The following is an 11,464-nucleotide window of genomic DNA, read 5'->3' as shown; positions in this document are numbered from 1 at the left end:
AGAACAAGATTCTTAACAGGGAAAAGTGAAAGGATTGAGAAATGGAGAATGTTCTTTTTTAAAAATTTATGTATTTATTTTTGGCTGCACTGAGAGTTCGTTGCTTTTCACAGGCTTTCTCTAGCAGAGACAAGCAGGGGCTACTCTTCAATATGGTCCAGAGGCTTCTCATCGAGGTAGCTTCTCCTGTTGCAGCAAACAGGATCTAGGTCACCTGAGCTTCAGCAGCTGTGGCTTGCGGGCTCAGCAGTTGCGGCTTGGAGGCTCTAGAATGTGGACTCAGTAGTTGTGGTGCACAGGCTTAGTTGCTCTAAGTCATGTGGAATCTCCCCAGACCAAGAATCAAATCCATGTCCCCTGCATTGGCAGGCAGATTTTTATCCATTGTGCCACCAGGGAAGTTCAAGAATGTTCTTGATAGCAAGCAGCTCCAGGAAACCCAGAAACAGAATTCATGGGTTCACCTTTTGAATCTCTTCTACTAATGAGACAGACACTTCCTATATTTCTTTCTCTCTCTCTCTCTCTTTTTTTTTTTTCTTTTTTCTAATGGGCTTCATCTGCTGACTGATAGCTTTTGCTTCCCACCCCACCACCGTAACATCAACCTTACCTCATGGAATCTTTCATGGGTCCTTTCTGATTTAAGTCTCATTAAAGTGATTTTGTCTCCCTGTTTCTCAATTCCAAGTTCCCCAAAGATCACACTAACTAGCCCAATTCACCCTTTTGCTTCAGTCGGATATATGAGTGAATGCATGGTTAGTCACTTCAGTCATGTCTGACTCTTTGTGACCCTCTGGACTCAGCCTGCCAGGCTCCTCTGTCCATGGGATTCTCCAGGCAAGAATATTGGAGTGGGTTGCCATGCCCTCGTCCAGGGGATCTTCCCAACCCAGGGATTGAACCCACTTCTCTTATGTCTCCTGCATTGGCAGGCAGGTTCTTTACCACCAGCACCACCTGGGAAGCCCTCAGTCAGATATATACCCTCAAATCTATAGATTGCCTCATCTGGGGTCACAGTTGCTCCAGTCCAGTGAACTATGGCTACAGGATAACTGCAAGTGTCACTGGGTTGAAGCTGGAATAGATCCCTTTGGAAGCAATGTGGATAGAGGAAGCTCTATGGCATCTTTATGATGTGATATGAGTTTGACTCCATCGATCTATCCATAATTAGCAAATGCTACAGTACCTCGCTTACCAATCTTTCAGTCCCATTATGATTTCAGCCACAGCTGTGTGGACAGTTTGTGCGTTAGACTCACCTTGAGCTAACAGTATCCCACTTCAAACACCATCCATCTTTCTGCTTCTCTGCCCCAGACCTTCTCCAATGCTATGGAAGTCCACTGTGCATAGCCCAGAAGAACAGGGGTTACAACTGTGGGAGGCAGGATTCTAAGATGTCCCAAAGATTTTTACCACCTGGTGTACACACTCTGCATAATTCCCAGGACTGTAAAAAATGATGACATAATTGGCCTTAACAGAGAGATTATCTAGGTGGGCCTGACATAACCATGAATTCTGTAAAGGCAGAGAGGTTTTTCTCTGGCTAGTAGCAGAAAGGGAAGCCAAAGATTCAAAGCACTAAAAGAATTTGATGCACCATTACTGACATGAAGATGGAGGGGCCATGCAAAAAGGAAATGGGGAATTCAATCCTGTGGCTGCACAAAATTGAATTCTGCAACATAAATATGCTTGAAAGTGGATTTTCCCTCAGAGCCTCCAGATGAAAACTTAATGCAGCTGACACTTTGATTTTAGCCATTTGATACCCTGAGAAAAGAACCAAGTCATGTCATGCTGGATTTCTGAACAGTGAACTAATAAATGAGCATTGATTTAAGCTGCTATATTGTGGTGAGTTGCTACACAGCAAGAGAAAACTGATACAAGGAAAACAAACAGGACAAAAAAATGATAGTTTCATCATTAAAAAAAAGTCAAGGGCCTTTAGTTACTCCTCAAGGGTTATAGATAATATTCTGAGCCATATCCTTTGAGCTGTTTTATAGACACTAAAACCCCTACCAGGTGGAAGCAGTTAACTTGATGACTAGATTGTAGCCATGACATAAGCTGCCACCACTCCAAGAAGTGGCCTTAAAGAAACAAGAACGAATGGACCCTGGAGCTGAAGACTAACTGTACTTAAAACAATCAAGGTGATGCTGATTAGACCACCCCATTATCAATTTCAAGACAATTGTCAAGAGTTGACAGAGCTGTTTTTGCATGTAGTTCCTTTCCCCACCTGTAAAAGTTCTTGCCCACTGATTGTCAGTTGGGGGAGTGGGGTGGAAATTGACCTTTGACAGGAGTCTGCCATCCCCTACCCCAACTGTCAGACTTCAAAATACAGCAATCTTCCCTTTCTACCCAACTTGTCTCTTTATTGGCTTTTGAGCAGCAAGCAGCCAGACCTCACTTTTGGTTAACAGTTCTACACAGAAAAAAACAAAATACTTGAAAGTCTCAGTACCACTAAAATTTCCATTTGTCTCTTTTGATTATATTTATAACTTTTTAATGGATATTTTCCAAATTCTGGTATCAGAGGATTTCAGGCTTAGGCAGCAAACTACAGCTGTGATATGATACAGTATACTGGTTCTGGGTGAAGCCAAGAAGCTAACCAGCAGCATCAAAAATGAAAAGGCTCTTTCCACTGACAACCTAGGGACATCCCTGGGTTACCATTTCCCCGTGAAGACAGTGAGGAATTTGGGGATCTTGCACTCTGGCAGCCTGGGAATCAGGGACGGTCACTCAGTCAGGTGTTTCTGACTCACCAGGTTCCTCACAGCAGCCTTCACATCCTTGTTCCTCAGGCTGTAGATGATGGGGTTGAGCATGGGGGTCAGCACCCCATAGAAGAGGGAGGTGAGCTTGTCTGCAAGGTCCTGTTTGTCTGCCCCCAGGGGGTCCTTGGATTTGGGCTTCCCATACATGAAGAGGATGGTCCCATAGAAGATGACCACAACTGTGAGGTGGGCAGAGCATGTGGAGAAGGCCTTTTTCCTCCCCTCAACTGAGGGGATCCTCAGGATGGTAGCAATGATGAACATATAGGAGACAAAGATGAACAGAACTGGGATTCCCAGGAAGATCACATTGGCCACGACCATACTGATCACATTGATGGAGATGTCAGCACAGGCCAACTTCAGGACAGCCAGGATCTCACAGGTGAAGTGGTTGATGACATTGTCCCCACAGAAGGGCAGTCTCACAGCCTGAAATGTCTGAACTACAGAGTTGGTGATACCAGCTGCCCAGGAGCCAACAGCCATAGGCCCGCAGGCAACCTTGTTCATGACTACAGGGTACCTCAGCGGGTTGCAGATGGCCACATAGCGATCAAACGCCATCATGCCCAGAAGCACACACTCCGTGGCCCCCATGGCAAAGGAAAGGAACATCTGCCCAAAACAGGCTGAGAAAGAGATGGTTTTCCTGGGGGTCAGGAAGCTGTCAAGGATGAGGGGGACTGAGGAGGTTGTGTAGCAGATGTCCAGGAAGGAGAGGTTCCCCAGGAAGAAGTACATGGGCGTGTGCAGGCGGGAGTCAAGGATGGTCACCAGGATGAGGACCCCATTGCCCAGCAGGATCACCAGGTACATGAACAAGATGAGCACAAAAAGTGTTTTCTCCAGCTTTGGGTGGGCTGAGAGGCCCAGGAGAATGAACTCCACCAGGAGGGAGGTCTGATTGGACCCGTCCATAGTGCCTCCTCTCTGTCACCGGCAGGAACTCTCTGCAGTCAACCTTCGCACTCTCTGACTCCAAAAGTGCCTGGGCATAAGGACAAAAATCTCTGCTCTGTTGAGCAACTGGAGAAGAGCCTGACAATCTGGTCATGTCTAAGGGGCTCTAGAAAAATTATGATAGAGATTGGTATTTTACTTCTGTTTTCAGCAAGAATGAAGAGTTAATTTGGACTAACTCATCTGCAGATGAAAAATTTTTTTAATTGGGCAAATGATTTAAAATGTTTGCGTAAAGCACTTGGCAAGACAGATAATACGGCAAGGAATCACAGAGTCAGGATTCAGGGGGAAGAAAGGAATTCGGAGACATATGTCCGGCTTTTGAGACTATGTGTCAGCTGGGGCATCAGCACCTTCTAGAGGTGGCCGCTGAGAGACCGAGAAGTGTCACCCACAGCCTCCTGGAGGTAGAAACAGGCCTGAAGTGCAAGGCCCACTGTGAAGGTTCCCTAACTAAACCTCCTCCCTTTGGAAAGAAACCAAAGGGCAACACCATAGGAATAAGAGTTAATCAGAAAGAAACAGGTGTTTGCAGGTGCTGCAGCTCAGCTTCGAATCTTCTCGAGCTCTGAAATTGGACTGAGGTGGTCCCCAACTTTTGATGCTCCCAAATACCTAACAGAAGCAAACACAAATCTACCTTGAAGGAAGGCAACATCATCACTATCTCTAAATCAGGTCCACAAATAATTCTGCAAATACAACGCCTGGCACACATTGAAAAAGAGTAAGTCACACAGGAGACAAGATGACATAAATGAAAACTGACAACAGGAAAAAACGGAAAACCAAGCCTCCTTTCTTAGGGGAAGGTGAGAGACTACAGCTGCTCTGGCCTGGTGTTGCCTATTGAGAGAATTAACCCAGACACAGTGCCAAGGCCTTCACTTCTTGTTGACCCTTTGGTACACCTGGGGCACAAGTGACCCTTTCGTGCACAGTGGCCAAGCTGAGGGGAGTCTGATGGCCTGTCTCTTCTTTTCTTCTTTCTCCGTCTGCCTCACCAGAGGCACTGGCTTCTCCCTGAGACTCTTTCCACAGTTCTGAGTCCTGCTCTGTCAGCCCTTCTTTCTGGGAAGCTTGAATCTCCCCTCAGACTTCTATGAGCTCCCCAAACTAGGATTTATTCTGGACCAGTGGGAAAAAAAATGGTAGGTAACACTGAGGATGTTGGGCATTTGCCTTTATTTGCTCTGTATCTAAGATATTCATGAATTCCCATATCTCCACCTCTTCAAGTGTTCTCAGTCATCCAGCCCCTGCCTCGGCTATACACGGAACCCTCCTGTCTGGGGAGCTCTGAGACACTTCTCTGGTGGTGCCCAGCACTGTAGCTGTGATCAAGCCAGCACCACAGTAATTCAATTCAGGCTGACATATTTATTGAGCATCTGTACTGAGGCAGGCGCTATTTCAGGTGCTGGGATCACAGCAAAGAAGGGCACAGCCTACAACCTCAAGGGGCTCAAAACCTAACAGAACATAGTCACACACACAAGTAATTATGTCATCCTCAACCAGAACAATGCCTCTAACACTATTGACACCAGGCTTTGGGACTTATTTTGCAATCTGTGCCCTTTCCAATGTGGAAAGCCCCTTGCTGTGTTCCTCGTGGCCCTCTGGCCTGCCTTTGGCTCCCTGAATGATGTGGGGCGCTGTGCTTTCTGGCAAGGCTCATTTCACTTTGAAGTAGTTCCCCTTTGATATTGAGCTGAAATCTGCTTCTTTGCAACATTAATCCCTCTTCCACAAACAGCTCTCCAAATGTCCAGAAATAGCTTGGCTTCAGCATGAAGATAAACAAGAGTCCATCTCCCTTTTTCTCCCAGGACCTTAAAACAGACATATTTCTCATGAGTAAATGTACCATCCAGAAACTGACTACATGGGCTGGTCAGTACTGAGAATGGCCCCCAACTTGAGCATAGCTCACCTGCCCAGAACACAGTGCCACCTGGATATCTGTGCTGAGACAGTAAATCAGTGCCAGGCTGGGTTTTCACTCTATGTCAGCCAGCCCTCCAGACTTTTCCCCAAACCTGGATTCTGTGAAGAAAATATTCCCTCCACGTCATCATCACTAGATCCAGATTCGTGGCTCATTATTATTGCTGGATGTTGGATTCTTAACTACAAAAGAAGAAAAAGCCTCCCAGTTTTAATCAAGAAGGGACAACTGTGTAAGAAAAAGATTATGAGCTGTGGAGTCCCAGGCAACCCTTTCCTCTCTGCACAAAGTGGGGTGAGGCTGGATGACCTTAGAGACTTTTGCAGTTTGATGGGTCTATTTGCCTCTGTGAGAATAACACCTTATCCATGAAGGGTTTCCTACCTCGCCTTCTCAACCCTATTCCACTACAGTCAAGTCTGATAGCAGAAATGCCACTGCACTGATGAAATTTTGGTGTCACCAAATCCTGCGCTTACCTTTATCAGAGACATGGTGAGCAAGAAGGATCTGCTTCCTAAAGGTTGGGAAGAGGCTACATATCAGAAAGAGCAATACCAGGTGGGAAGTTATCAGGGTGAGGGTTCAGAATGTGTGACAGGTGAAGGGTCCAGCCAGTCGTCTGCACTGTGTCTCCAGCGCTCAGGGTACAATTTCCAAAGGACTGGCCATCACCCTTAGAAGATAATTTGAATTCCAGTCTGTTCCTTGGGACCATTTTGTCCCTGAAGTCATTTAAAGTTTGGAAAGTGAGTTGACACATTTAGAAACTTTGTATCCTTCTGGGATAACATCCCCAAGATCCAATTATGTTGAAGACATCAGAGGAAGTTTACTGCCTGCTTCCTTTCTCCCTCCCTCCTTCTCTTCCTCCCTCCCTTCCTTCTCTCTTAATATCATAATCCCATTAACAGAGTCCAACAGCCTGCTGGTCAATGATTACATGGCTCATTCAGATGCCAAATCTTTTCTCCTGTGCTGTAATCAAGCCTCATCACCCAAGTCTGTGCCTGTATGTTGTTGTGTTAGTCGCTCGGTCATGTCCGACTCTTTGCAACCCCATGGATTGTAGCCCACCGGGCTTCTCTGTTCATGGGATTCTCCAGGTAAGAATACTGGAGTGGGTTGCCATGCCCTTCTCCACAAGTCTGTGCTTATGCAGTGGTGTATAGGGGTCTGAGTGAAAGACATACTCTGTTCTGAATTTTCAACTTGTGGCATTAGGGCCCTTGAAGTATTCCGCCATGTTCTTCCTGAATCCTCCCCTGGCATCCATCTCAGTCATTGCCCTTTCAGCATCCTATCATCTGCTCATGTGTTCCCAGACCTTATAGGGATCCCAGATAGGATGTGACCCAGAATAGGGATGGATCCAGAAAAAGGGTATCTTCCTTTATCCAGCAAATGATTATTGAGTGTATACTGTTACACAGAAGGCAGAAATGTGCCAAGAACCAGGGTCTAGAGACAGGAAAGTGAAAAGAACGTTACCACACAAGGAAGGAAGCACAGGCCAGGGAGAATGCCCATGCTTACGTGATAGCCCAGAGGGAGGCGAGGGCCAGACCTCCTGGAGGAGGTAACCCAAGGTCCGCAGTGCGCTGGCACTGGCTCACAATTGTGTACATCTCCTCCCAACTCTCATTCAGTGACTGTTGGTAGCTTGAAATGGGCCATCCTAGGAGTGTTTACACCACAGAAATCAGCAAACGTTCCAGATCAGGGCTTTTTCTGACTTGGGGATGTGGTTGTTAAACATTCATCAGGATACCACTGGATGGAGGAATGTCTGTCTGCCAGATGAAGGGGAGTGGGGAATCATTCCAGCCAGAAAGGGCTGCATAAATCAAGGCACAGAAACGAGAAGGAGCCCCTGGAATAAGGAGTGACCAGCAGGGCAGTGTTGCTAGAGCACAAAGGGGCTGGATGGGGAGGAAGGCAGGGCTGGGCCCATGCTGGCCTTTTGGGACATCCTGAGGAGCTAGGACTTTCTCCTGTAGCAGATGAGGAGGTGGTTGGGGCTTTTAAGTAAGGGTCTGACATGATGAAATCTGCATCTTAGGTTGGTCCTTCCAGTCACAAAGTGGAGAGAACACTGAGGGCAGGCAGGAGGACAAGGTCCAAAGAGACAGAGAAACACTTCAGGCAAACGAAGATAAGGATACTGACTGGGGAGTGATTGAGGGGTGAAGATGAGAAGATTCGAGAAATGTTTGGTAGATACAAAATACAATATTAGATTTTGGTTCGATGTGACAGACAGGAAAGAGGATAGAATCAATGTTTCTCAGATGGTGGGTGGATGATGGTGACATCCCCAAGGCAGAGGATATTGATCAAGCTGATGGTTTGCGGGGAGAAGATGAATTCATTTTGGAGTATAGAATGTTTGAGGAACTTCCAGAAAGACATGGGGGAAATGTCTGAGCTCGAGACTCATCAACTTATCCATCACTTAGGGAGAGTGGCTGGAACCGCTCTGCTGTCTGTAGATACAAGTCTAACTGTACTGCCATGGGAGACTGTTGGTGGACCCCTGAAGTGCCAGTCATACTATCTACAGTTTCCTTGACCTCTGGGCCACTAGGGACCCATCTGCTTTGTTATGAGAACTTTCTGAGGAAATGGATTTCTGAGGATAGAAAAGCAACTCCCTGTTGGCAGGGGAGAGAGTAAGGCCACGGAGACCAGTGACCCAGAGGAGGTCAGCCGCAGTGTGGACAGTCGAGGGTCAAGATTCATGAGTGAGGGGCAAGCAAGGACTGAAAGAGCAGGTGACTCCAGAGCAGAGGAACTACAGGCAGCTGCTCTGACCATGCATAAAAACACCCTCCTTCCTCTGGGAGGCCTTAAAGGGATAACTGGGACCCCAATCCTAGAAGTCTAGATAGACCAGTGCTCTCAGGCAGTAGCATGCATCAGAATCACCTAGGGGACCTGATAAAACACAGATTGGAAACACACAGGTACACACAAACACACATACTCGTGGGTGCACAAGCAGGTTGCTGGGACCCACCCCCAGAGATTGATCATGTACGCCCAGGGAAAAGCCCAGGAATCTGCATTATCATCAAGTTTCCAGGGGATGGTGATGCTGATGTGGCCCTCTGCCATCACATCGAGTAGTCCGGGGCTAAACCTCTTACTAACTCAGCTTGTGGGGCCTCGAGACATTGAGATTTGAGGTATTGCTGAAAATGCTTCTCCTCATTACTCCTCATTGTCTAGGGAAGCCTTGGACAGACTGGCCAAGGGGATGTTGGGTTTTAATTGGACAAGAGGAAGCATGTGTCAGAAATCTCCTTTCTGCAAATGTGTGTGTAAACGAGTTTGCCAAAGAGAAGTGGACTCAAGGAGTAGTCTGAACTCCAGCAAGCCCAGCATCCCCTGGGGAGACATCTCTGTTTATTGTGGCATTCTGAGGACAAATGTGGACATGACACCCCCGGAAAATTCACAAGGCCTGTAACCAGATCCCGACTCAAGACATTTGGAGATTGTGTCCGGTGTCGGGAGTAACAGCACATTCCCTATGAAGGCGAAAAAGCAGCACTGCCATTCTGAGATGATCCCAGGGCTGGAATCAGGTGCTCTAAAGGTCAGAGAGACAGAACTTTCCTGAAGGGAAGGGAAGGGGTGGTAGAGGGAGGGGCCAAAGAGCTGCCCCTTCATGGAAGGAGCCCACTCGCGCGGCAAGATCTCAGTGGAGAAGTGAGTATGTAATCTCTCGCGTCTGAACACTGGGTCATCTAAACAGTACTTGTCTGATTCACCGCTTTGTCCCAGGAAGCCTCATGTTCTCCTTCTGAGGGGGTTCTTTACGTTGTTTCCAGGCTCTGCAGCAGAATGGCCGAGTCTCCACCACGGCAGACTCTGGACAGTGACCCCCAGGAGTTGGGGGACAGAGAATTCTGCGATGCAGGGTTGAGCAGGAGCCACTCAGACCCTGACTGACAGGCCAGTGCCTGTTTAATCATCAGGCCCAGTGGTGCCACCGTGCCTCCGCCCCCGTGAACCCCACAACATCCCCTAACCCTTGAGGAAATCCAAGTGTGAAGGAGGGGGAGGCTCCTGGCACTTAGAGGGCAGAGGTTAAAAATGCTAGACATTCTGAATACAAGTTACTACAGCCCAGGAAAGGAGGGTCCTTCCAGCTGTTCACATCCAAGTATCCCTCATACCTGCCTCACGGGGTTTCGGGAGCACTAGATAACCTGCCTCATGGGGTTTGGGGAGCACTAGATAAGATTTTGGAGAAGGAAATGGCAACCCACTCCAGTGTTCTTGCCTGGAGAATCCCAGGGACGGGGGAGCCTAGTGGGCTGCTGTCTACGGGGTTGCACAGAGTCGGACACGACTGAAGTGACTCAGCAGCAGCAGCAGCAGCAGCAAAGATTTAGAAAACATCTGTAAGTTAATGGCAACCCTTACTAATAGTAATATCTCACCATTATCTCAAATACAACAAACCAACCAGCTGTAAACTGTCTCAATCACGGAAACTATCTCTTAGTCATGTCTCTATTTCTAGTAACTAGCCTGGAGCTGGGAACAGAGGAGTAGAGAAACTGTACACGGATATGTCAGAGACAAGCGTGTAGCCACCTACCCCTGCCAGCCCAGACAGCCTCTCCTTCTAACTTCCTCCAGGTCTCAAGATCTGGGATTTTAACCGTTGTTCATTTTTCTTTCTCCTGCATGTCCCACCCCCAATCTATCTCTAACTTCTATAATTTCTTCCTTCTAAATATCTCCCAGGGCCGCTGTCTCCTCCGTTCCTGGTACTGTCATCCTGGGCTGATTCTGCCTGCCCCTCCCAGGCCCAGCCCTCTGGACAGCTTTGTGACATTCTCAGACATGTCTCAGTCCCTGGCTGGTCCCACTCTGCTGGACATTCTCTGAAGGCAAAGACCCACTTTTGGCCATCATGTCCCCCACCCACCCCTACCCTCTGGCACCTGGCACAAGGCCTGACACACATGATGTGTTTGTAGTGTAGAGATTGTTCAGAGTGGAGGGCAGGCTGGTAGGGGAGAGAGAGAGAGAAAGAAAGAGAGCCTGCACGTGTGCACTCTGCATCACCCAGTAGAAGGGAGGAGAGCCTAGGTGGCCAGGAATCTGTCCACGGAATATTCAAAGCACTGAGGCCCAGCTTTTTCCCTTCTAGGCAATTCTGAGGGTCAATGACAGAACCAATTGTTGGACCAATTGTTGGTCCAATTCTTGAACCAACTGTTGTGATCAAAGCCTGGGAGAACTCTGACTACCTGGCCAGAGAAAATTCTAAGCTGAAATATCCTTGTAGTGAGAGAGGAGCTTTGGGTAGACTTTACAACATTGCCTAATTGGGTCTATGAGGCGAAGTCTAAATTCTGAGTCTCTCATCAAACTTTAAATTGCTTCTGGGACAGGGCCTGGCCCCAAAACAACCCAGCTCTAAACTCCTGAGTCATCATGGGATCCTCTGGAGAGCAGGGTGGAGCACAAGAGAAGAGGGTGCTGGGCCAGGAGCTGGGCATGGCCTGCCTGCTGGCAGTGTGGTGCAGTTTCCTCCAGGCTGGAGGTACCTGGGTGAGTCTCAGCCTTGAGAGTCAGCCCTCGTCTCCTTGTCTCACAGAGCCCCAAAGGCAGGCAAGGGCACTGTGGGTAGCTGTGGCTGAACTTTGGCGCCTTCTATATCCAGGGTCACTTGGAGACACCAGGACGTTAGACACCAGTTAAAGGGTAT

The 11,464-nt window shown here is 47.9% G+C and overlaps 1 protein-coding gene across 1 annotated transcript; it reads right to left on the bottom strand.

The window, feature by feature from the left end:
- Window positions 1-2,777: 2,777 nt before the first annotated feature.
- On the bottom strand, window positions 2,778-3,737 carry LOC120882219 (olfactory receptor 13C7-like). Its single transcript, XM_040266152.1, has one exon. The coding sequence runs from the start codon at window positions 3,735-3,737 to the stop codon at window positions 2,778-2,780; it is 960 nt and encodes a 319-aa protein (XP_040122086.1).
- Between the last annotated feature and the right edge of the window lie 7,727 nt (window positions 3,738-11,464).

Source organism: Oryx dammah, unplaced genomic scaffold (assembly GCF_014754425.2).
Source record: "Oryx dammah isolate SB20612 unplaced genomic scaffold, SCBI_Odam_1.1 HiC_scaffold_1, whole genome shotgun sequence".
In the NCBI taxonomy this organism is placed as follows: domain Eukaryota; kingdom Metazoa; phylum Chordata; class Mammalia; order Artiodactyla; family Bovidae; genus Oryx; species Oryx dammah.
This window is presented reverse-complemented; position numbering and strand designations above follow the sequence as displayed.

Bases quoted from the DNA above. Each gene is read 5' to 3' on its own strand.
- LOC120882219 (XM_040266152.1), bottom strand. From the start codon at position 3,737: ATGGACGGGTCCAATCAGACCTCCCTCCTGGTGGAGTTCATTCTCCTG.